The sequence below is a fragment of the Notolepis coatsorum genome (assembly GCF_963971535.1).
Source record: "Notolepis coatsorum genome assembly, chromosome: 2".
Classification (NCBI taxonomy): domain Eukaryota; kingdom Metazoa; phylum Chordata; class Actinopteri; order Aulopiformes; family Paralepididae; genus Notolepis; species Notolepis coatsorum.
The window spans coordinates 218,869,506-218,896,839 of NC_140166.1; the positions used below are offsets into that span (position 1 = coordinate 218,869,506).

Sequence of the window (27,334 nt, forward strand, 5' to 3'; positions counted from 1 at the left end):
GAATCCGGCTGTCGGCGTTGCCTCCGGCTTGGGCCGGCCGTCATACGAACTCAATTGGCAGAGTTAGCGGGTGGGAAGTCGATGGGTAGTAATCTGGACGTTGTAAACAGAGACTCCTACAGGTCTGTTGGGGCACCTGCACAGCAGAGACAGGAAAATGGCAGGTGCAGTGTGAGCCTCCTACACGTTACTCCTCGCCAAATGAGTCCGCGCTGGCAGGTGAAAAGATGCGACTGGCTGCCTCCACATGTATCGGAGGGGACATGCGATGGGCTTCTATCCTCCCTACAACCAGCCAGTGGGGGGCACATGCAAGCAACGATCAAGACAGGGGAGGGGAGAGTTGGCACGGCTAAAATTGGGATGGGAGAAAAATTGAAAAGGGAGAAAAAGTTCAAAAAAACAATCATTCATATAAATGGTACAGGACGTTTGTAATGCGTAAGCATTCTGATTGGGCTTTCCCCAGTTTTCACATACTAGTCTCTCAGACAAATACTGTACTGTAGCTATGAAACTATCAAATGTATGACATTTTAAATGAAGATTTAATTATGTTGAATTTACAGTTACTTTAAATTGAAAATGAATGAAGAAATGTATTATTTAACAGACATGGCCTCATCCAGCTATCTCTTTTCTGAAGAACAGTTCCTGTGCTCCATCTGTCTGGATGTCTTCACCGAGCCGGTCTCCATCCCTTGTGGACACACCTTCTGCAAGACCTGCATCACCAAGTACTGGGATAACAATTAACTGTACCAGTGTCCAATGTGTAAAAATACTTTTGATAAGAGACCAGATATCTTTGTCAATATTGTCCTATCAGAGATGGCACCTCAGTTCAGGAAGACCGTTCAAGAGAGCAGCCCAGACCAGCAACCTGCCAGACCAGGAGAGGTGACCTGTGACATCTGCACTGGGAAGAAGATCAAGGCCATGAAGTCCTGCCTGGTGTGTCAGATTTCTTACTGTGAGATCCACCTGGAGCCTCATCAGAGAGTTGCAGCCTTGAAGAAACACAAGCTGATCAACCCTGTGGAGAACCTGGAGGACATGATGTGTAAGAAGCACGAGAGACCGCTGGAGCTGTTCTGTAGGACTGACGAGGCGTGTGTGTCAGTTCTGCACTGAGACAGACCACAAAACCCACAACACTGTCCCTCTAGAGAAAGAATACAGAGAGAGGAAGAATGAGATGAGGACACAAGAGGCAGATGTTCATCAGATGATCCAGGAGCGTGTGCAGAAGATCCAACAGATCAAACACTCGGTAGACCTCAGCAAGAACGAGGAAAAGAGAGAGATAGCGGACAGTGTCGAGGTCTTCACTGCTCCGGTGCCCTCTGTTGAGAGAAGTCAGGCTGAGCTCATTGAGGTGATTGAGAGGAGGCAGAAAGCAGCAGAGAAACAGGCTGAAAGCTTCATCAAGGAGTTGGAGCAGGAAATCACTGAGCTAAAGAAGAGAAGCACTGAGCTGGAGCAGCTCTCACACACTGAAGACCACCTCCACCTCCTCCACAGCTTTCCATATCTCTCCACCCCTCCACCCACCAAGGACTGGTCTGAGGTCAGTGTCCACAGTGATGTGAGTGTGGAGATAATGAGGAGAAGTGTGGCTCGGCTGGAGGAGACTCTCAGTGAAGAGATGGAGAAGCTGCCTGAAGTCAAGCTGAAGAGGATCCAGCAGTATGCAGTGGATGTGACTCTGGACCCTGACACAGCACATCCAAAGCTCATCCTCTCCGATGATGGGAAAGAAGTAAAATGCGGTGTTACACTGAAAGACCTTCCTGACAACCCAGAGAGATTTGACCTGGCAGCCATTGTCCTGGGAAAGCAAAGCTTCTCCTCTGGGAGATTCTACTATGAGGTTCAGGTTAAAGATAATACTGAGTGGGATTTAGGAGTGGCCAGAGAGTCCATCAACAGGAAAGGAGACATCAGTCTGAGCCCTGACGATGGATACTGGACTATAATGCTGACGAATGGTTATGAATATATAGCTTGTGCAGAGGAAGACCTCTCCCTCTCCCTGAGAGAGAAACCACAGGTGATCGGGGTGTTTGTAGATTATGAGGAGGGTCAGGTCTCCTTTTATGATGTGGAAGCCAGGGCTCATATATATTCTTACACTGGCTGCACCTTCACCGATAAACTCTACCCATATTTTGGCCCTTGCACAAATTGTGAAAATAGTCTAATAATCTGCCCTCTTAACCTCTTTAGCCCGAGTGGTCCGTCAGTGGACCGCAAATGAATAATGTGTCCGGGTGGCAGAATTCAGTACTGTATCTACAAAACCTTCTGTTTAAATCATATTCCATTTATTAATTTGCTTAGCTTTTTTGTACACGTGATCTCAAGAAAGTCCTGAACGAGCTCAGTATCAGTGTTTCATGTCTGCCTGGTCATTTTTAGCATGGTATTATTCACCGTAAAAAATGCAAAGAAAAATCATAATTTATATTCTCCTTGTTTCATCACAATTTACTCAAGCCTAGTAACAGACACAGTATTTCTGACACTGTGATTACATACCCTGAGATCCATAGATGTCCCTAGATACCAATGTGGAAAATAAAACAACAATGACAATGACAGCAGACATTATACCTATATCTGTAATGAGGAAGTGCAGAGAACGTGGGAATACAATAAAAGGACAGAGTCTAACGAGTGCAAGATTAATTTAATGCCTTAATGGCATTAGGATTGAAGGAGTTTTTAAAACTGTAACGACTACCAGAGGGCAACAGCTCAAACTCCCCATAGAGTGGGTGAGAGGGGTCACCCACTATCTTCCTAGCTTTCTTCCTAAGCACTTTGTTGTGGATTTACTGTAGCTCAGCTGTTGGCTATATGCATCATGTTATGTTACGTTACGCACAACGCTGGAGATGATTGTGGGGGTGGAGACTAATTAAGCTCAGTGTGTTTTTGCAATAGAACCAAGCGTGTCTGTCCGTCTCTTACTACACAACAAGTACTTTTCAGTCAAATGTCCTCCGTTTATATAGATGTTGTGCTTCAGGATGGGAACTTCTTTTGTAGCAGATTTTATTTGTCAAGCTTGGGAGAAGAGGCAGAACACTGTGTTTAACCCTTTCACTGCCACACAACTCGATAAAGGGTTAAGGCTGAGCTGTAATCTGTATTTATGTAATCCTTATTTAGATCATGTAATGTAATAAAACACTGCAACAGTATTTTTGGTGTCTTATAAACCCATGAGGGTTGGGCACTTTGTAATCAATCACTCTACATAATATAGATCTGGTTTTGTCTCTCTGCAAATAATAGTGGTTTTGAATAGTTGTCCTGGAATAATCAAACTATGTGAAATAGCTAAGAATACTTAACTGTACACAACTATATGCCCACACATTTGTTCATACACGCCTAATTGAACAGCTAACTAAATGGATGTTGATACATAATAATGTTGTTGCAATGCACAAGTCCCATTACATAGTATGACAGCGCTTATTAATATGGACGGTTGCCATTCAATTCATTATTCAATGTGCATTCTGCATCCATTCAGCTTCCAGCCTGCTTCAGAGGTGTTTATGTGATGGATCACGGTTTATGTGGGTTTTATTTTAGTTTATTCTAGTGTGCTTTATTTTGGGTTTTCTCTGGTGAGCTGACAATCACCAGACACCAGTTAATTGCCATGCGGCATGGCAGGTGTGTGGGCTTGATTGGTGTCAGGTGTGCAGTGCCTTTAAGTAGGCTTGGTTGACTGTGTTCGGATGCTTGTCCATTTCATATGATCTGCAGACACAATTAGGGTGAATCCATAATATCCCTCAGTCTGGGATATAATAATATTTTACACATCCAAATGAAGTATTTGTGGCAAATAAAGTACAGTATGTGAAATAAAGTGAAGATAAAGTTTGTGTGAGAGAGAGAATGTGTGTCATCCTTTGATAATTTGTTGGTTTAGAGCAGGAAATGGGAGAAGAGGTTCATGTGAAGGGTTAAGTTCTACGTCACCAAAAGAGGGAGGAGCCTTCTAGGTTTCATTGTTTACTAAGTGAAAGTAAACTGACTCGCTAGTCTACATGGTTATTGAATAGAAACAAGTTACATCTAGCCTTGTGAACTGAAGACACTAAAGGAACCGCAGGTGAGTTATTGTGTATATGAATCTTCAGCAATGAATAATATTTACTATTCAGCAGTGGCTATTTCTGCTGACTATCGTGGTCTGCAGGTACAGTTCTCGTTTGGTTACATGTTGGTCCCTGTATGATCCGAGGCCCTTTCGTGACTGTGATGCACCGAGTGAATACTTGTAGAGAAGCGTTTTGATAGAGAAAAGTGAGAGACTTAATTGTAGGAATTTTACATGGTGGGACAAGGGACTGTGTAATAATGTATTATATATAACATATATATATACGAATCTAATCTAATAAATCTGAGAGCAGAAGGAAGGACTGTGCCTAGAGGTTTGATGATGATGATGAATAGTTTTATTTTCGGTCTTTGTTTACAGATAAATGAAAAACACACGTGTGGACTTTCAAAAGGAAAAGAAAAAAAATGACAAATCACAAATGTACATATTCAAAGTAAGCTCACACACAAAATCCAAACTCAATGACCGAAAAAAGGAATAGGCTGAAGCACATGCTTATTTTTGCCTATCCTTTACAGTTCTTAAAAACTAAATATACTTTAATATAAGAGAAAATGTAAAAATATGCTGCAAGAGAAAAAAGAATTCTTTAAGAGAAAAAAGAAAAGAGAAAATAAATGTTTGATGTTTTACTCAACTGTACTCCTGAATTATTTTATCCTTCAGGGCCTTTTAAAATCTCCCCTGAGAGGTACACAACTTCAACCCGTCACTAAGACTATTCCACAATTTAACTCCCAAAATTGAAACGCATCTAGCTTTTACATTAGTTCTTACCGTATGTTTTAAGAATACACAACCCTCTTAAATTATACTTTCCTTCTCTTGGTTGAAAGAGACATTGAATACAAGCTGGTAGGTTCTTACTCTTAGCACGAAAAATGATCTCCAAGGTTTTTATGTAAACCATATCTACAAATTTTAATGTCAAGTCAAGAGTTTTATTTGTCACGGCATACAAGTATACAATGAAATGCGGGTGGTCTTGCCTCTGGTTATCCCAGTGTGCTGGTTTCATTCAGAGTGGAAGGAGCAGCATTTCTATAAACCACGTCTCCATAATCCAAGATAGATAGACTACCCTCGTTCTGCTAATCATAGAGAAGCTGGTTCTATTCCTGTACAAGAATTATCATCAAGCCAGATGCCATGATATTTGTGTTCTGTAACTTGTTCGATGACAAACCCATTCATATACGATATATGCAAATCATTGTAAACAATATCTCTAGCCCCTAGAGAACATTATTAATTTAGTATTGTTTGCACAAGCTTATTATCCAAAGCGACTTACAAGTTCTGTATGACAAGTCATCAGGAAGGGTACAACTCTATCAGCTGAGTAGCTGTGTATCAAAGTGTTGAGTGCTACAGTGTAGGTTAGTTTATTAGGACAAGTGCATGACAGTAAGGTTAGGGTTAGATTTTTTTTTTTTTTTTTTTATCCCTGCAGGACTTTTGTAATGGGTAAGAATTCTGATTGGGCTTTCCCAGTTTTCACATACTAGTCTCTCAGACAAATACTGTACTGTAGCTATGAAACCAACTGCAAATCCAGTGCTATATCTGTCTATTTAAAAGAGGATAATGGTTAACTGTATTAAATGTATGACATTTTAAATGAAGATTTAATTATGTTGAATTTACAGTTACTTTAAATTGAAAATTAATGAAGAAATGTATTTATTATTTAACAGACATGGCCTCATCCAGCTATCTCTTTTCTGAAGAACAGTTCCTGTGCTCCATCTGTCTGGATGTCTTCACCGAGCCGGTCTCCATCCAGTGTGGACACACCTTCTGCAAGACCTGCATCACCAAGTACTGGGATAACAATGAACTGTACCAGTGTCCAATGTGTAAACATACTTTTGATAAGAGACCAGATATCTTTGTCAATATTGTCCTATCAGAGATGGCACCTCAGTTCAGGAAGACCATTCAAGAGAGCAGCCCAGACCAGCAACCTGCCAGACCAGGAGAGGTGACCTGTGACATCTGCACTGGGAAGAAGATCAAGGCCATGAAGTCCTGCCTGGTGTGTCTGGCCTCCTACTGTGAGATCCACCTGGAGCCTCATCAGAGAGTGGCCTCCTTTAAAAAACACAAGCTGATCAACCCTGTGGAGAACCTGGAGGACATGATGTGTAAGAAGCACGAGAGACCGCTGGAGCTGTTCTGTAGGACTGACCAGGCCTGTGTGTGTCAGTTCTGCACTGAGACAGACCACAAAACCCACAACACTGTCCCTCTAGAGAAAGAATACAGAGAGAGGAAGAATGAGATGAGGACACAAGAGGCAGATGTTCATCAGATGATCCAGGAGCGTGTGCAGAAGATCCAACAGATCAAACACTCGGTAGACCTCAGCAAGAACGAGGCAAAGAGAGAGATAGCAGACAGTGTCAAGGTCTTCACTGCTCTGGTGGCCTCCGTTGAGAGAAGTCAGGCTGAGCTCATTGAGGTGATTGAGGGGAGGCAGAAAGCAGCAGAGAAACAGGCTGAAGGCTTCATCAAGGAGCTGGAGCAGGAAATCACTGAGCTAAAGAAGAGAAGCACTGAGCTGGAGCAGCTCTCACACACTGAAGACCACCTCCACCTCCTCCACAGCTTTCCATATCTCTCCACCCCTCCACCCACCAAGGACTGGTCTGAGGTCAGTGTCCACAGTGATGTGAGTGTGGAGATAATGAGGAGAAGTGTGGCTCGGCTGGAGGAGACTCTCAGTGAAGAGATGGAGAAGCTGCCTGAAGTCAAGCTGAAGAGGATCCAGCAGTATGCAGTGGATGTGACTCTGGACCCTGACACAGCACATCCTGACCTCATCCTCTCCGATGATGGGAAAGAAGTAAAATGTGGTGTTACACGGAAAGACCTTCCTGACAACCCAGAGAGATTTGACGAGACATGGATTGTCCTGGGAAAGCAAAGCTTCTCCTCTGGGAGATTCTACTATGAGGTGCAGGTTAAAGGGAACCCTGAGTGGGATTTAGGAGTGGCCAGAGAGTCCATCAACAGGAAAGGAGACATCAGTCTGAGCCCTGACGATGGATACTGGACTATAATGCTGAGTAATGGTGATGAATATAAATCTCCTGGAGAGGAAGCCCTCTCCCTGAGAGAGAAACCACAGGTGATCGGGGTGTTTGTAGATTATGAGGAGGGTCAGGTCTCCTTTTATGATGTGGAAGCCAGGGCTCATATCTATTCTTACACTGGCTGCACCTTCACCGATAAACTCTACCCATATTTTGGCCCGAATTGTGAAAATAGTCTAATAATCTGCCCTCTTAACCTCTTTAGCCCGAGCGGTCCGTCAGTGATGAATAATGAATAATGTGTCCGGGTGGCAGAATTCAGTACTGTATCTACAAAACCTTCTGTTTAAATCATCTTCCATTTATTAATTTGCTTAGCTTTTTTGTACACATGATCTCAAGAAAGTCCTGAACGAGCTCAGTATCAGTGTTTCATGTCTGGTCATTTTTAGCATGGTATTATTCACCGTCAAAAAATGCAAAGAAAAATCATAATTTATATTCTCGTTTCATCACAATTTACTCAAGCCTAGTAACAGACACAGTATTTATGACACTGTGATTACATTCCCTGAGATCCATAGATGTCCCTAGATACCAATGTGGAAAATAAAACAACAATGACAGCAGACATTATACCTATATCTGTAATGAGGAAGTGCAGAGAACGTGGGAATACAATAAAAGGACAGAGTCTAACGAGTGCAAGATTAATTTAATGCCTTAATGGCATTAGGAATGAAGGAGTTTTTAAAACGAACGACTACCAGAGGACAACAGCTCAAACTCTCCATAGAGTGGGTGAGAGGGGTCACCCACTATCTTCCTAACTTTCTTCCTAAGCACTTTGTTGTGGATGTAGTTCAGCTGTTGGCTATATGCATTATGTTATGTTACGTTACGCACAACGTTGGAGATGATTGTGGGGGTGGAGACTAATAAAGCTGTGTGTTTTTGCAATAGAACCAAACGTGTCTGTCCGTCTCTTACTACACAACAAGTACTTTTAAGTAAAATGTCTTCCGTTTATATAGATGTTGTGCTTCAGGATGGGAACTTTTGTAGCAGATTTTATTTGTCAAGCTTGGGAGAAGAGGCAGAACACTGTGTTTAACCCTTTCACTACCACACTACCAAAGGGTTAACCCTTTCACTGCGACGATACAGAAGGTTAACCCTTTCACTACCACGGGACAAAGGGTTAACAGTTTCACTACAGAAGGTTAACCGTCTGTAGTGTGGTAGTGAAAGGGTTAAGGCTGAGCTGTAATCTGTATTTATGTAATTCTTATTTACATAATGCAATGTAATAAAACACTGCAACAGTATTTTTAGTGTCTTATTAACCCATGAGGGTTGGGCACTTTGTAATCAATCAATCTACATAATATAGATCTGGTTTTGTCTCTCAGCAAATAATAGTTGTCCTGGAATAATCAAACTATGTGAAATAGCTAAGAATACTTAACTGTACACGACTATATGCCCACACATTTGTTCATACGCGCCTAATTGAACAGCTAACTAAATGGATGTTGATACATAATAATGTTGTTGCAATGCACAAGTCCCAGTACAGAGTATGACAGCGCTTATTAATATGGACGGTTGCCATTCAATTCATTATTCAATGTGCATTCTGCATCCATTCAGCTTCCAGCCTGCTTCAGAGGTGTTTATGTGATGGATCACGGTTTATGTGGGTTTTAGTTTATTCTAGTGTGCTTTATTTTGGGTTTTCTCTGGTGAGCTGTCAATCACCAGACACCAGTTAATTGCCATGCGGCATGGCAGGTGTGTGGGCTTGATTGGTGTCAGGTGTGCAGTGCCTTTAAGTAGGCTTGGTTGACTGTGTTCGGATGCTTGTCCATTTCATATGATCTGCAGACACGATTAGGGTGAATCCATAATATCCCTCATTCTGGGATATAATAATATTTTTTACATCCAAAGGAAGTATTTGTGGCAAATAAAGTACAGTATGTGAAATAAAGTGAAGATAACGTTTGTGTGTGTGAGAGAGAGAGAGAGAATGTGTCATCCTTTGATAATTTGTTGGTTTAGAGCAGGAAATGGGAGAAGAGGTTCATGTGAAGGGTTAAGTTCCACGTCACCGAAAGAGGGAGGAGCCTTCTAGGTTTCATTGTTTACTAAGTGAAAGTAAACTGACTCGCTAGTCTACATTGTTATTGAACAGAAACAAGTTACCTCTAGCCTTGTGAACTGAAGACACTAAAGGAACCGCAGGTGAGTTAATATGTATGAATCTTCAGCAATGAATAATATTTACTATTCAGCAGTGGCTATTTCTGCTGACTATCGTGGTCTGCAGGTACAGTTCTCGTTTGGTTACATGTTGGTCCCTGTTTGATCCGAGGCCCTTTCGTGACTGATGCACCGAGTGAATACTTGTAGAGAAGCGTTTTGATAGAGAAAAGTGAGACAGACTTAATTGTAGGAATTTTACATGGTGGGACAAGGGACGGTGTAATAATGTATAATTTAATAACATATATATATACGAATCTAATCTAATAAATCTGAGAGCAGAATGAAGGACTGTGCCTTGAGGTTTGATGATGATGATGATGAATAGTTTTATAGGTCTTTGTTTACAGATAATATCAAAAACACACTTGTGTGGACTTTCAAAAGGAAAAGAAAAAAAAGAAAAAAATCACAAATGTACATTATTTAAAGTAAGCTCACACACAAAATCCAAACTCAATAACAGAAAAAAGGAATAGGCTGAAGCACATGCTTATTTTTGCCTATCCTTTACAATTCTTAAAAACAAAATATATAAGAGAAAATTTGCTGCAAGAAAAAAAAAATTTTTAAGAGAAAAAAGAAAAGAGAAAATAAATGTTTGATGTTTTACTCAACTGTACTCCTGAATTATTTTATCCTTCAGGGCCTTTTTAAATCTCCCCTGAGAGGTACACAACTTCAACCTGTCACTAAGGCCCCGTTTAGACGAGCGTTTTGTGAACAGAAACCGCAAAAGTCATCTTGCGGTTTCACTTTTAATTTTACGTTTAGACGAGCGTTTTGGAGTGGAATTCTCCGTGCAGACGACGCTGTAACGACGGAGACCCGCTGTCACACGATTGGCGCATATGCCACATGACGTGCTGTGAAGACCCGCCCTACTCTGCCTCTGATTCGCAGACTGTGGATGGGGAATGTGATTGCACCAAAGCAGGGTCACTCACAGACAGTGGGTCCACTCACGGGTCTCACGCCGCGGGACAGATTCTTGTGTATTTAACCCTTTCACTGCCACACGACAGCCGGTTGTGTGATAGTAAAGGGGTAACCTTCTGTCGTGTGACTCGTGTGGCAGTGAAAGGGTTAAAAGTACTGCCAATGTAGCCTTCAGGTGATCTCCGTTGATATAAGTCAGACATACTTGCTTTGTTTACGTCTCGGCTACTGGCGCATACCTGCTACCTGTGACGTAAGCAGTACGCGCGACCAGAGCCGTGACAACCCTTTCGTCATCGTTTTAACAGATTTATACGTTTTGATAGTTTAGACGAGATCGCAAAGCTTTTGCGTTTCTAGGAATTCCACCCTGGAAGGTAGTCTCACTTTTTTGCGGTTTCACCCCGTAAAAACGCCATTTCCGTATAAACGAAAGGCACATCAGCAAAAATATTTTTGCGGATTCACCTGCTAGCGTTTCCGTCTAAACGGGGCCTTAGACTATTCCACAATTTAACTCCCAAAATTGAAACACATCTAGCTTTTACATTAGTTCTTACCCTTTTATATGTTTTAAGAATACACAACCCTCTTAAATTATACTTTCCTTCTCTTGGTTGAAAGAGACATTGAATACAAGCTGGTAGGTTCTTACTCTTAGCACGAAAAATGATCTCCAAGGTTTTTATGTAAACCATATCTACAAATTTGAATGTGCATTTAATGTGCTGGTTTCATTCAGAGTGGAAGGAGCAGCATTTCTATAAACCACGTCTCCATAATCCAAGATAGATAGACTACCCTCGTTCTGCTAATCATAGAGAAGCTGGTTCTATTCCTGTACAAGAATTATCATCAAGCCAGATGCCATGATATTTGTGTTCTGTAACTTGTTCGATGACAAACCCATTCATATACGATATATGCAAATTACTGTAAACAATATCTCTAGCCCCTAGAGAACATTATTAATTTAGTTTTGTTTGCACAAGCTTATTATCCAAAGCGACTTACAAGTTCTGTATGACAAGTCATCAGGAAGGGTACAACTCTATCAGCTGAGTATCAAAGTGTTGAGTGCTACAGTGTAGGTTAGTTTATTAGGACACGTGCATGACAGTAAGGTTAGGGTTAGATTCTTTATTTTTTTTTTTTATCCCTGAAGGACTTTTGTAATGGGTAAGAATTCTGATTGGGCTTTCCCAGTTCTCACATACTAGTCTCTCAGACAAATACTGTACTGTAGCTATGAAACCAACTGCAAATCCAACGCTATATCTAGTCTATTTAAAAGACGATAATGGTTAACTGTATCAAATGTATGACATTTTAAATGAAGATTTAATTATGTTGAATTTACAGTTACTTTAAATTGAAAATTAATGAAGAAATGTATTTATTATTTAACAGACATGGCCTCATCCAGCTATCTCTTTTCTGAAGAACAGTTCCTGTGCTCCATCTGTCTGGATGTCTTCACCGAGCCGGTCTCCATCCCTTGTGGACACACCTTCTGCAAGACCTGCATCACCAAGTACTGGGATAACATTGAACTATACCAGTGTCCAATGTGTAAACATACTTTTGATAAGAGACCAGATATCTTTGTCAATATTGTCCTATCAGAGATGGCACCTCAGTTCAGGAAGACCGTTCAAGAGAGAAGCCCAGACCAGCAACCTGCCAGACCAGGAGAGGTGACCTGTGACATCTGCACTGGGAAGAAGATCAAGGCCATGAAGTCCTGCCTGGTGTGTCAGACTTCTTACTGTGAGATCCACCTGGAGCCTCATCACAGAGTTGCAGCCTTGAAGAAACACAAGCTGATCAACCCTGTGGAGAACCTGGAGGACATGATGTGTAAGAAGCACGAGAGACCGCTGGAGCTGTTCTGTAGGACTGACCAGGCCTGTGTGTGTCAGTTCTGCACTGAGACAGACCACAAAACCCACGACACTGTCCCTGTAGAGAAAGAATACAGAGAGAGGAAGGATGAGATGAGGACACAAGAGGCAGATGTTCATCAGATGATCCAGGAGCGTGTGCAGAAGATCCAACAGATCAAACACTCGGTAGACCTCAGCAAGAATGAGGAAAAGAGAGAGATAGCAGACAGTGTCAAGGTCTTCACTGCTCTGGTGGCCTCCGTTGAGAGAAGTCAGGCTGAGCTCATTGAGGTGATTGAGGGGAGGCAGAAAGCAGCAGAGAAACAGGCTGAAGGCTTCATCAAGGAGCTGGAGCAGGAAATCACTGAGCTAAAGAAGAGAAGCACTGAGCTGGAGCAGCTCTCACACACTGAAGACCACCTCCACCTCCTCCACAGCTTCCCATCTCTCTCCACCCCTCCACCCACCAAGGACTGGTCTGAGGTCAGTGTCCACAGTGATGTGAGTGTGGAGATAATGAGGAGAAGTGTGGCTCGGCTGGAGGAGACTCTCAGTGAAGAGATGGAGAAGCTGCCTGAAGTCAAGCTGAAGAGGATCCAGCGGTATGCAGTGGATGTGACTCTGGACCCTGACACAGCACATCCTGACCTCATCCTCTCCGATGATGGGAAAGAAGTCAAATGCGGTGTTACACGGAAAGACCTTCCTGACAACCCAGAGAGATTTGACGAGACATGGATTGTCCTGGGAAAGCAAAGCTTCTCCTCTGGGAGATTCTACTATGAGGTGCAGGTTAAAGGGAACCCTGAGTGGGATTTAGGAGTGGCCAGAGAGTCCATCAACAGGAAAGGAGACATCACGCTGCACCCTGACAATGGATACTGGACTATAATGCTGAGTGATGGTGATGAATATATAGCTTGTGCAGAGGAAACCCTTGCCCTGTCCCTGAGAGAGAAACCACAGGTGATCGGGGTGTTTGTAGATTATGAGGAGGGTCAGGTCTCCTTTTATGATGTGGAAGCCAGGGCTCATATCTATTCTTACACTGGCTGCACCTTCACCGATAAACTCTACCCATATTTTGGCCCTTCTGCCTTTGAAAATAGTCTAATAATCTGCCCTCTTAACCTCATTAGCCCGAGCGGCCCATCAGTGGACCGCAAATGAATAATGTGTCCAGGTGGCAGAATTCAGTACTGTATCTACAAAACCTTCTGTTTAAATCATCTTCCATTTATTAATTTGTTTAGCTTTTTTGTACACGTGATCTCAAGAAGGTCCTGAACGAGCTCAGTATCAGTGTTTCATGTCTGGTCATTTTTAGCATGGTATTATTCACAGTCAAAAATGCAAAGAAAAATCATAATTTATATTCTCCTTTGTTTCATCACAATTTACTCAAGCCTAGTAACAGACCAGGGGCGTCATTTTGGTATGGCAAGGTATGGCACTCGCCATACCTTGGCAAATAAAAAAATAAAAAAATAAAGTAGATTTTTTTTTTTTTTTTTATTAGTTTTTTATGTTGATTTAGAATTCGAATGTCAACATTATGAACGAGGCTTCAAACTATTCGGTACAGCCCTAGCATGTTTTGATATTGTCAATTATCTCACTTTTACTAGGTGACTTTTACTGTGACTAACTGAAATATGCCAAAAAAAGGGAAAATGGACATACAGACGTTTTTTAATCAGAGGGCAGCAGAGACAAGTGATACAGGGACACAGGTAAGGTCTTACAATGGCTTAGTGATTATAACAGTGCAGTTCAGCATTCAGTAACCCATACTTTTTGTGAATGTGTTTTTGATACTATATTCTGTTGAACACACACCTCAAAACCGTACCTAAGGAAAATTGGCTCAATTGCAAGAAAAATAATAGACAGTTATGATATTACATTCTGCATAATTTGTATGCAAAATATTGTGGTTGACACATTTCTATATTAAAAATGCTTGTGTAGTCCTGTGTCATACCGTACCTAAATGTCATACAAGTGAATTGTATAGAAACAACTCACCAAAAGTGACTATTGCACAACTGATTTGACAAAAAAAATCCACCTAGGGGGGGAACATCATGTTATGTTACGTTACGTTACGCACGACATTGGAGATGATTGTGGGGGTGGAGACTAATAAAGCTCAGTGTGTTTTTGCAATAGAACCAAGCGTGTCTGTCCGTCTCTTACTACACAACAAGTACTTTTCAGTAAAATGTCCTTTTATATACAGTAGATCAGGGGTCTTCAATTAAGTTTGGCCGAGGGCCACATTTTTTCCAAGCCATTGTATGGGGGGCCGGGAACAAAAACAATGGCTAATTTAATATATTGACAGTGAAAAGATTAACAAGAATAATATGAACACAAATTGCTAGGAGGGAAAAACTATTTAGTTAAGCATTCAAAACAAATATGACTATTATAGTTGTGATAAAAGGAACACGTTATAATAAATTTCCAGAAGATAAATAGTTCAAATGATGTATTTAACCTTTATTTTACCAGGTAGTCACTTGAGATCAACAATCTCTTTCTCGAGCAAGACCTGAAATGTATATATGGGTCTATTATCAGGCTAAAACACAGCATCAGATATAAGTATATTATCAGGCTAAAATACAGCATCTGATATCAGAGAGAGAGAGAGAGGGAGAGAGAGAGAGAGAGCATCTGATATGGGTCTATTATCAGGCTATCTATCAGATAATTTCCCCAATGCTAAAATCTGATACCTGATACCATATTATTTATCTCTAATGGAGATAAATGTATCATATATCTCAAACACTTTTGTCCAATGACCCCAAACTGTCTAAGTCTAAACTGTTCAGTAATAGCGGTGGATCAGATCGGTACTCGATACGGGTGGCTCTGCATGGACATAACTAACCCTAACTCTAACCATAACTGTGAGGTTTTGTCCGCTGCTCACCAACTTTCTCTGTTCCTTTAGCCTACTGTTAGGGAATTCCCTTCTCACTCACTCTCACTAGCCCCCACCCTCTTGTTCGTTACTCTCGTTTGCTCTCAGCGGCCACACCCTTGTACTACCTGTCATTATGTGTTTGATTGGTCTGGTGCCGAACTCACACTTTTAGTTCGATTATCAATTACCTCTCGCACCTGTGGTGCATTTTAATTAGTTCCCCTGTGGCCTTTAAGTACCTGGCTCTTCCACTCTGTTCCTCGTGGGGTCGTGTTGTAACATGCCGTAACTTTCGGTATCATATTCTCTATCATCAAGACTCCTTCGGGAGGTCCTCTGTTCTGTCTATGCTGTTTTTATCTCCGTACCATCGCGCACTCCCAGCAGACGCGCATCATCCAGACCTCCGAGCTTGGCACGCTCCTCCGTACCAGCGCGCACTCCCAGCAGACGCGCACCATCCAGACCTCCGAGCTTGGCACGCTCCTCCGTACCATCGCGCACTCCCAGCAGACGCGCATCATCCAGACCTCCGAGCTTGGCACGCTCCTCCGTACCAGCGCGCACTCCCAGCAGACGCGCATCTTCCAGACCTCCGAGCTTGGCACGCTCCTCCGTACCATCGCGCACTCCCAGCAGACGCGCATCATCCAGACCTCCGAGCTTGGCACGCTCCTCCGTACCAGCGCGCACTCCCAGCAGGCGCGCATCATCCAGACCTCCGAGCTTGGCACGCTCCTCCGTACCAGCGCGCACTCCCAGCAGACGCGCATCATCCAGACCTCCGAGCTTGGCACGCTCTCCGTACCAGCGCGCACTCCCAGTAGACGCGCACCTTCCAGACCTCCGAGCTTGGCACGCTCCTCCGCGCTGACGCACTCCAGATGCATTCTCTGTACCGGCGCGCACTCCAAGCAGTGGCGCACCACTCTGACCTCCGCTCGGACAGCCGGCTCCCCGGTGGCGACGCTCTCGCCCCGCTGCTGTTCCAGCACCATTACGCATTACGTCTGGGTGAGTTTTTATTGACTGTCTTGATCAATTCCGTTTTCGTGTGTTTCTATAACACTGAAGATTACCACCTTTTTAATCAGACAGTCACTCACCCAGCGTGTGCCTTTGTTTGTTTTCACTGGGATATTATTTTTGGACTTTACATCTCCCACTGTGTGTTTGTTCACACCGAAGATAGTATTCACCTTGGATTGTTTTTGGAACTTTGCTCATTGTGTATTTTACACGAAGATTGTTTTTACTTGGATAACTTTGTATTTGGACTAGTCACCTCTCCTGCACCTCCCCTGTTTTCCCCCTTTGTACTCTAACCCTCTCCTCTCTCCCTCTCGGCCCCGTCTTCCCACCTTGGAGATCTGCCGAGAGAAGTCTGCAGAGCGGCCCTGATGTTCCCACCTGCTTTCCCTGTCCCCAGCCCGCCTCCGCGGGCCTCTGTCCCTAGTTCTCCCCTCTCTAGTTCCTCCTAGTCCTCCCGTCCGGTCCTCCTAGTTCCTCCCTGTTTTCCAGCCTTCCCTTGCTCCGGCCCTGTTTCCCTTGCCTTCCCCTTAGCCAGCTCGCCTCTTAAAGGCACTGTACCTTCCCCTCTTGTTATTCCAGTATTTTGTGTTTCTCCCTTAAAGGGACAGTGCCGGTTTTTCCTTTTGTTCAATAAATGCCCGTTTCTTGGCTTACTCTCATACCTGTCTTGTGTTGTGCATTTGGGGTCGGTTACAAACCATAACACATAACCATAGACACAACTCTAACCCTCACCATAGACACAGTCGTCCCGAGGGAATAAAGGCACATCTGGTAGTTCTTTCTGTTTAAATAAGACAATATTTACAGACAATAAGTTAGTAACTAGCTGAAAGACTATAGGGGCTTTCCCTATGTGATGTCACACACACACACACGCACGCACGCACAGAATGAAATATTCAGACGGCTCCTCTCCTGCTTATCCCTGAGTGTAGTGACGTTTGCATGAAATGCCGGGAGGACACTGGCCCGTCCCGCCGGTGCAGACAGACGACTACCCTCAGACTCTCTCACTGTCCTGGCGTGGCTGTAGCAGAGCGATGCGAGGGGGTGCAACCCCGGTAAGAGACTGTCGGCACCGGACAGAAAACGGTCAGCGTCCCACTTCAGACACCAAAGAATGTCGTGGATTTCGACTGGTCATAGAATGCTTAAGGCATACAGAATAGACCCAAGATAGGCCTGATGAGCGTGTGTAAATGTCAGACCACAACAGGTTCTCGCCCGGCATTAAAGCAAACAGTAACATGGTCAGACAAGAATCAAGTAATCAAATGAAGCAAGGAGATAAGGCTCTGGATACTCACGATGGTTGGTTTATTTGAAAAAGAAGGTTTACATCCATGGAGGGACTCTCAGTTTGGCAGAGCGTATATCACGGTACATAATCAAATCAAATACAATACAATTTATTTATAAGGCCCGACAACACACGTTAATGTCCCCATGGGCCGGACACGTCTTCTTTAAACAAGTCAAGAAGAAACATACCAATAAGTCAAGAACAGAACAAGAACACCATAAGGTCCAACAAATTTTAAATAAATGCAAATAAATGAATGAATGCAAGCACTCCCAGACATACCCCACGCGAAGGTAAGGAAAAACTCACTAAAACCTAACAATAGGAAAAAATGCACCACAGGCAGTGTGGAGGAGAGAAACCTTAGAAGGGCCATTCAAGGGGGGATCTCCCTTCTTACATTTACATTTACATTTACATTTAGTCATTTAGCTGACGCTTTTATCCAAAGCGACTTACAAGTTCTGTACGACAAGCCATCAGGAAGGGCACAACTCTATCAGCTGAGCAACAATGTTCATCAAAGTGTTGAGTGCTACAGTGTAGGTTAGTTTATTAGGACAAGTGCATGACAGTACGGTTAGTTAGGGTTAGATTTTTTTATTGTTTTTTTTTTTTTTTTTTTTTTTTTTTAGATAATGGTTGAAGAAGTGCGTCTTTAGTCGACGGCAAAAGATTGGACGTGATTCGGCTGTCCTAACTGGGGTGGGTAGTTCATTCCACCATTGTGGGGCAAGGACTGAGAATAGGCGACTTCTCTTTGATGACCCTCCCGGAGCTTGGATAGGAGTAGGTCTGAGGCGGCCAGAAGATGCAGAGCGTAGGGGTCTTGAGGGTGTGTAGTTAGAGACCATTGACCGGAGGTAGGCGGGAGCGGTTCCCTTTGCCGCACGGTATGCTAGGTCGAGGGCCTTGAAGCGGATTCGTGCAGCAATGGGGAGCCAGTGCAGGTCCCTAAGAAGTGGGGTGACATGGGCCGACTTCGGTAGGTTTGAGATCAGGCGGGCCGCTGCGTTCTGAATGAGTTGAAGAGGCTTAGTGGCAGTGGCCGGGAGGCCAGCGAGCAGTGCATTGCAGTAGTCGAGGCGGGAGATGACTGTTGATTGGACGAGGAGTTGGGTGGCTTCTTTTGTCAGGAAGGGGCGTATCCTTCTGACGTTGCTCAGGAGGAATCGGCAGGTTCTGGTCGTCGCTGCGATGTGAGCAGAGAAGTTCAACTGGTCGTCGAGGACAACACCAAGGTTCTTGGCGGTCGGGGACGCAGTCACAGCTGTATTCTCGACTGTGATTGAAAGGTCGGTTAGGGGGGAGGATTTGGCCGGCAGGTGGAGCAATTCTGTTTTGCTTAGGTTCAGTTTGAGGTGGTTGGACGTCATCCAGGCTGAGATGTCGGACAGACAGGCCGAGATCCGCTCAGAGACGTGGATATCTGAGGGAGGGAAGGAGAGGAAGAGTTGAGTATCGTCGGCATAACAATGGTAGGAGAAGCCATGAGACGTGATAATGTTACCCAGTGATTTAGTGTAGAGGGAGAAGAGAAGGGGTCCTAAAACCGAGCCCTGGGGGACACCCGTCCGCAGGGGGCGGGTGGCCGACAGGGTCCCTCTCCATGACACTTGGTAGGAGCGGTCATTGAGGTATGATGACAGCCATGTCAGCGCAGAGCCAGCCACTCCCATTCCTGCGAGGGCCGCAAGGAGGATCTGGTGGTTGACTGTGTCGAAGATGGTTCTTAGATGTCGGTGATAGTAGTGTTGCAGACTAACAGTTGGTAAGCATGCACTCACGTGTGTAGTGAAACACAGATGAGTGCATGCAATAGCAACTGAACATTTTGAAAAATTTAAGATAGAGCTGATAGCGATAGCAACTGAACATTTTGAAAGATTAAAGATAGAGCTGATAGCAAATCTATTTGAGGCACAGGGGCGGCGCAAAGAGGGTCGCGTCCTCCCCGTCTTAATCACGGGACGTTCAACACTCCGGTCATCGCTCCGAGACAGCCGGAGATAGGGGGCGGCGCAGAGAGGGTCGCAACCTCCCCGACATCAACGCGGGACGTCCAGCACTCCGGTCACCACTACGAGACCGTTGGAGACAGGGAGACAGGAGGGCACGCAGAGAGGGTCGCATCCTCCCGGCCTTCATCACGGGACGTCCGACACTCCGGTCAACACTTCGGGACAGCAACTCACAGGGAGACAGGGAGACGGGACAGGCGTTAGACAGCTCACGTACATGAACACAGGTTTGCCAGAGCGAAAAGCAAACAAAAGCATATTGTGTTACGTTATAAGCATAGCGAATAGAGACGTATCATTGGTGCCTTTTAGTTTTGGGAGGATCATTTTTGATTGGGTTGGGCTTTATATGGTAATTTGGAAGACGGAAGAGATATGCTTTTGAAGAGGTGCAAACGGGGCCCCTCGCAGGAACACTGCGGCCTTGGTGGTGTAGCTACTTTATCAAGCCTGCGTATGAATCCTGATTATGATGAATGCCTGCAGTGTTTTAACAGTCTTGTAGCGAGCATGACTTCACGACCGACCTTGGTGTCTGGGAGAGATTAGGAGAACTATGAAATTACACTCACAAGTGTAACAGAGTATTTTCTGTTTCCCAAATAATAGATTCTTATCAAACTGGTGAACTACACGCCTGTAGCCCCTAAAGCTGCTAAAATACACATTTTGTTCACTGTTTTGTTTCTAGAAGTAGAGCAGGTTGGAAACCCTAAGTATTACTCTCCCCAAAACCAAGACTTCTCCCCAAGCAGAAACAATTTATGAGTAACGCATACCTACTCCCATTATGGGCGGTAAGTGTGTACACAAAGTTAAAACACAGATATACACATTCTCTCCTCAAGTAGATAATGTTTTTTTTGGGTTATCAATGAATACATTTTTTTACATGTATTAACTCTAGAATTGCCACAGTTATCTACAATAGCAACGATAAAAAAGTGCCAACCACATATTATTATAATAATTCATCCAGTTTTCAAGTGTTTTGGTTAATCAGAGTGTTTAGTGATGCTCGATATTGGCTTTTTTACCGATATACCGATATTGTCCAACTCTTAATTTCCGATACCGATATCAACCGATACCAATCAGGCCATGTGAGCGGCGCGGCGCGTGAGCGGCGCGGGGAGCGGATCGGGCGGTTTTGACGTGAGCGAGGAGTGGGTTTTAAAATGGGTCGGTGCGACGTACGGAACGAGAGTTCTCCTCCGCTCCAATCCACTCCAGGACGCTCACAGTGGTTTAACACTGATGTAATATACATGTAGTACAATGCCAAAGCAACAGATGGCGATGTACAAACATGAAGGCCATTTTCAACCAATGAGAAGGGTGAACCGTCCTGTTAGAAAAAGTATGACGCCATTGTTGTTGTTGTTAGCTTACATGCTAACGTTAATGGCAGCGACCATAGCATTGTGGCTAGGCTAGCTATCATCGCTTAGTAGAGCTAGTGAATGGATAAACAACGTTATTTAACATTGCAGAATGGGTACAATTACAATACGGCTCAATACAAACAATTGTTAAGGGGCCCAGGGGGTGTAGACTGTTGTAGTTTGAGCTCATTTACACCATGCTCAAAAAAAAATAAAATAAAAATCTGCCGAGCGATGTGGAGCGGGGAGAGCTCGATTCAAGGTGAGCGGTGAGCGAGCGGAGAGCGACTTGGGGGCGGGGTCAACATGAGCGATTAGCGGAGCGGAACAAGCCGTCTAGAGCGAAGAGCGGATTTCACGCCCGCGCCGATCCGCTCACATGGCCTGATACCGATATATGCAGGGTCCCCCCCCCCCCCCCCCCAAAAACTGAATAATTTCAGGTAATTAACATTACATATCTCTTGTCGTGTAATTAACACAACATTATGCATACTTTGACAATAAATAAAATAATAATTTGTTCTTACTTGCTTGCCTGGGTAAATAAAGGTTAAATAAATGTAAAAAATAATAATAATTTGAAAAACGATACCGATATTTTCCGATATCAAATTTGTATGCCAATATCGGCCGATAATATCGGTAGGCCGATAATATCAGACATACTGTTTAGCAATCGTATATTATCGTTTTTTTTGTTCCGTTATTTTTTATTACATCACTAACAAAATAATAAACGAAAAAAGACTAATTTAATCAGATTAATCACTTTATTCAAATTGAGGATTTAGTTTGAGGATATATAAAAAAAATTATAAAAATTATAAAAATAAATTAGAATTATTTTATTTATTCTTTTTTTTTTTATTAAAAACGAAGGTTCGAACATTCGTGCGAAAAACCCTGACGAAGTTTGAATCACTTTATTCAAATTGAGGATTTAGTTTGAGGATATATAATAATAATAAAACAATTTTTTTTTTTTTTTTTTTTTTTAATTAAAAACGAAGGTTTGGAACGCAAACATGTTCTGTTGTGATGTCACAGTATGATGTCATAATAGAACATTCTAGAAGATTTGTGTCACAGTATGATGTCATAATCAAACATTCTAGAACATTTGTGATGTCACAGATGATGTCATAATAGCACATTCTAGAACATTTGTGTTCTATATATATTCAACAATTCTCTGGAAACAGTACTGAACAGATAGACCTGCATTTCTCAACCAAGGTGCCTTGCCGACTGTTTTGCTGTGGAAAGCTGGAAACAGTACTGAACAGATAGACCTGCATTTCTCAACCAAGGTGCCTTGCCGACTGTTTTGCTGTGGAAAGGATGGGTGGTGGAAAGAAGAAGAAGAAGGGAGAGGAAGAACGGCAAATGGAGATACGAATTTCCAGAACGACAGATATTCGCGATCAGTGGAAGGGTAAGGGGTCGGGTGAGAGTAGGGGGGAGGAGAGTGGGGGAGAAGGGAAGAAAGTGCGGGACGATAGCTCAAGTGGAAGAAACGATGGTGACATGAAGGGGAGTGACAACAAGTGGTGGGAATTGATGAGCCTTGACGAGCTGAAGACGCGTGACGACGGGTGGGAATTGTTGAGCCTTGACGAGTATAACTCGGTCTTGGCGAGAATGTCGTCGCGAGCTAAAAAGGAGCTGCAAGCAAGGAGCGACAGCGATAGGGGTGAGAATAGCCAGGGCAAAGAGTCGGGTGGTGACAGAATGGAGTATAGTGGGGAGGAGAGGGAGAGTGAGAAAGAAGAGATTGAGAGGGAGGTGTGGGAAATGGCGGGGAAGAAGAGGAAGAAACAGACGGAGAGGAACGACAGCGATGGGGGTGAGAGTAGCCAGGGCAAGGGTAAGGGGTCGGGTGGTGCCGTGGAGAGTAGGGGGGAGGAGAGTGGGGAAGAAGGGGGGAAGAGGAAGAAAGCGAGGGACGATAGCTCAAGTGGGCCGGGAGGCGAGGGTGCTGGAAATGATGTGGCAAAAGAGGAAGTGATTCATATAGTGGTCAGGCTTGAGGGGGAGAGGGGAGAGGGGAAAGTAGGTAGGCTTGAGTGGCCCAAACTCATTGCCGAGCAATTAGGGGAGGTAAAGTACGCGAGAGTTTTGTGGGATGGGAATCTGGCCGTAGGGTGTGGTAGTGAGGGGCAGGTGGAGAGGGCTAGGAAGATGGGGAGCATTGGTGGGGTGGGTATAAGTAGGGTGGCGAGAGTAGGGGAGGGGGGATGTAAGGGGGTGATAGCTGGGGTACCGGTCGAGGTTACAGTAGAGCAGCTGGTGGAAAAGCTAAAGGAGAACGGGCGTAATGGCATAGTTAAGAGTGCAGAAAGGATGAAGAGGGGAGCAGAGAGGGCAGTGACGGAGACGGTAGTGATTACGTTTGAGGGTGGGGTTGTTCCTAGGGAGGTGTTTGTAGGGCGTAGGATGTATAGGGTTATGGCATTTGTCCAGAATCCTCTTAGGTGCTATAGGTGCCAGGAGTTTGGCCATATAGCTACCACGTGTAGGAAGGGGCTGAGGTGCGCTAGGTGTGGCGGGGAACATGAATATGGGAAGTGTGGAGAGGGAGTGAAGCCGAAGTGCTGTAGTTGTGGTGGGGAGCATAGTGTAGCGTTTAGGGGGTGTGAGGTGATGAAGAAGGAGGTCGCGGTTCGGAGAGTGAGAAGGGAGGGTAAGTTGTCGTGTGCTGAGGCGGTTAGCAGGGTAGGACAGGGCAGCCAAGAAAGGGTGCAGGGGGTGGAAGGAGGGCATGTGGCAGAGAGGGTAGAGCAGGTGGAAAGAGAGAGGGGAAGGGAGGAGAAATTAGGTATTGTGGCCTTCGTGGCAGGGGTAGTTACTGGTATGGCAGAGGCTAATGGTAAAACAGCGATGGTGAAGATGATTGTTAGGATAGCGGTTCAACATCTGGGATTGGAAGGTCTGGGCTGGGAGGAGGTGTATAGCGAATTGGCTGAGGGGGCTGAGAGGGACAAAGCAGCCCAGAATAAGATCGCAGGGGGCAAGGAGGGTCCCGCGGAGGGGGGCTCAGACAGGAAGTAGCAGCATTAGCTGCACTCCAATGGACAATGTAGTTGATGACGGGGTCCAGTAGAAGGAGAAAAAGATGGTGAAGAAGGAGAAGAAGGAGAAGAAGAAGAGCCCATAAAAAGAATTGCGGAGGGCAGTAATACGCCACGATGCGTCTACACTGCCGGAAATTCAAATAAGAAGAAGAAGAAGAGAGGCTATCCAGGGTATTGGGAGGATCATGATGGAAGTAAATGGAGTGAGAAGGGCGAGGTAGATAGCGATAGGGGTAAGAATGGCAAAGGGAAGGAGTCGGGTGGTGACAGAATGGAGTATAGTGGGGAGGAGGAAGACACCAGAGACCATAAGATGTGGGAGGAAGACACCGTGTGGGAGGAGGAAGACACCAGACACCTGGACAGAATGGAGAAGAGTGGGGAGGAGAATGAGAAAGAGGGGTGGGTAATGGTGGTGAAGAAGAGGAAGAAACAGACGGAGAGGAACGACAGCGATGGGGGTGAGAGTAGCCAGGGCAAGGGTAAGGGGTCGGGTGGTGACGTGGAGAGTAGGGGGGAGGAGAGTGGGGAAGAATGGGGGAAGAGGAAGAAAGCGAGGGACGATAGCTCAAGTGGGCCGGGAGGCGAGGGTGCTGGAAATGATGTGGCAAAAGAGGAAGTGATTCATATAGTGGTCAGGCTTGAGGGGGAGAGGGGAGTGGGGAAAGTAGGTAGGCTCGAGTTGCCCAAACTCATTGCCGAGCAATTAGGTGAGGTAAAGTACGCGAGAGTTTTGTGGGATGGGAATCTGGCCGTAGGGTGTAGTAGTGAGGGGCAGGTGGAGAGGGCTAGGAAGATGGGGAGCATTGGTGGGGTGGGTATAAGTAGGGTGGCGAGAGTAGGGGAGGGGGGATGTAAGGGGTATGATAGCTTGGGTACCGGTCGAAGTTAGCGTAGAGCAGCTGGTGGAAAAGCTAAAGGAGGACGGGTGTAATGGCATAGTTAAGAGTGCAGAAAGGATGAAGAGGGGAGCAGAGAGGGCAGTGACGGAGACGGTAGTGATTAAGTTTGAGGGTGGTGTTGTTCCTAGTGAGGTGTTTGTAGGGCGTAGGATGTATAGGGTTAGGGCATTTGTCCAGAATCCTCTTAGGTGCTATAGGTGCCAGGAGTTTGGCCATATAGCTACCACGTGTAGGAAGGGGCTGAGGTGCGCTAGGTGTGGCGGGGAACATGAATATGGGAAGTGTGGAGAGGGAGTGAAGCCGATGTGCTGTAGTTGTGGTGGGGAGCATAGTGTAGCGTTTAGGGGGTGTGAGGTGATGAAGAAGGAGGTCGCGGATCGGAGAGTGAGAAGGGAGGGTAAGTTGTCGTATGCTGAGGCGGTTAGCAGGGTGGGACAGGGCAGCCAAGAAAGGGTGCAGGGGGTTGAAGGAGGGCGTTTGGCAGAGAGGGTAGAGCAGGAGGAAAGAGAGAGGGGAAGGGAGGAGAAATTAGGTATTGTGGCCTTCGTGGCAGGGGTAGTTACTGGTATGGCAGAGGCTAAGGGTAGAACAGCGATGGTGAAGATGATTGTTAGGATAGCGGTTCAACATCTGGGAATGGAAGGTCTGGACTGGGAGGTGGTGCTTAGGGAATTGGCTGAGGGGGCTGCGAGGGACAAAGCAGCCCAGAAAAAGATTGCAGGGGGCAAGGAGGGTCCCGCGGAGGGGGGCTCAGACAGGAAGTAGCAGCATTAGCTGCACTCCAATGGACAATGTAGTTGATGACGGGGTCCAGTAGAAGAAGAAGAAGAAGGCGAAGTAGAAGAGCCCATAAAAAGAATTGCGGAGGGCAGTAATACGCCACGATGCGTCTACACTGCCGGAAATTCGCTCCGAGCTGATAGCGATAGCAACTGAACATTTTGAAAGATTAAAGATAGAGTTGATAGCGGATCTATTTGAGGCACAGGGGCGGCGCAAAGAGGGTCACGTCCTCCCCGTCTTAGTCACGGTACATTCAACACTCCGGTCGTTGCTCAGGGACAGCCGGAGACAGGGAGATAGGGGGTGGCGCAGAGAGGGTCGCGAACTCCCCGACATCATCGCGGGACATCCGGCACTCCGGTCACCACTACGAGACCTCCGGAGACAGGGGGGCACGCAGAGGGGGTCGCAATCTCCTGGCCTTCGTCACGGGACGTCCAACACTCCGGTCAACACTCCAGGACAGCAAGTCATAGGGAGACAGGGAGACGGGACAGGCGTTAGACAGCTCATGAGATTGTAGTAGGCGGACATAGCAATAGATACAAGTGGTAGGCATATATGTGAATGGAGTAGATATATGAAGTAAGCGTATTATGTGAATAGAATAGAAGTACTTAACCCAGCAATGAAACCGCGTTGACTGTTAATCTGTTAACAGCAGTGTTGGGCAAGTTACTTTAAAAAAGTAACTAGTTACAGTTACTAGTTACTTCTTCCAAAAAGTAACTAAATTACTTACTCAGTTACAAATTATAAAAGTAACTAGTTACTTCAGAAAGTAACTATTGCGTTACTTTCAAGATTTTTTTTTACATAAACAACATACACAAATCTAAACTATTTTAATGTTGCTGTGGGACAAAGTGAGACTAGCCTCCAATCAAATGACATGTAGGCTATGTAGATATTATAATTACTATGTTTATATAGTGGATCATACAAATACAAACCGAATAGATGTTTTGGAACTTTTGATATGTATTGCCCCTCAACAGGCCACAACTGGGCAACATTAAATTATGCTTGTTAAGCACTATACCAAAAATAAATAACATATATACTGATTGATTGAACATTTTAATTAACAGATTTCAGAATGGGTACAATACAGTACGGCTCAATACACACAATTGTTAAGGGGATGCAGACCAGAGAAAGAGTTTCGTCTTGTTTACATCAGGGTCCCCCATTTTCAATTCATGACATTTATGACGAAAGTCTTTCTCTGGTCTGCATCCCCTTAACAATTGTATGTATTGAGCTGTACTGTACTGTACCCATTCTGCAATCTGTTAATAAACTTTTCAATCAATCAATCAATGACATACACAACATACAGATATAAGAATCTAATCGAATCATCTAAACTAATCTAATCATTACATTTAAGACATGCATGACATACAGAGATATATATATCTCTGAGCACCTGAAGCCTGTGCTATTAAACCAGGAAGTGCAGCACTGTTGATAAGGCTGTCAGCACTGCTGTAGAGCCACTCAGTGCCCTGCGCTGCAAAGAGTGAACACAAAATGCTCATGGACCCGCGGTCTCATGTTGACTGAGTCGCTTGTGTTGTTCGTTGGATTCGTTTTTGAGCTC

General features: G+C 44.6%; 1 protein-coding gene and 1 pseudogene across 2 annotated transcripts; both read left to right on the forward strand.

The window, feature by feature from the left end:
* Positions 1–615: 615 nt before the first annotated feature.
* LOC311223767 lies at positions 616–8,087 on the forward strand (annotated as a pseudogene). Its single transcript has 2 exons — positions 616–2,237; positions 5,851–8,087. The product of its transcript is annotated as an uncharacterized misc_RNA (transcript).
* A 3,723-nt stretch (positions 8,088–11,810) lies between these two features.
* LOC311223768 (E3 ubiquitin-protein ligase TRIM39-like) lies at positions 11,811–13,454 on the forward strand (the record flags this gene model as incomplete). Its single annotated transcript, XM_084308536.1, has 1 exon — positions 11,811–13,454. One exon carries the CDS (start codon positions 11,811–11,813, stop codon positions 13,452–13,454), a length of 1,644 nt encoding a protein of 547 aa, XP_084164662.1.
* Between the last annotated feature and the right edge of the window lie 13,880 nt (positions 13,455–27,334).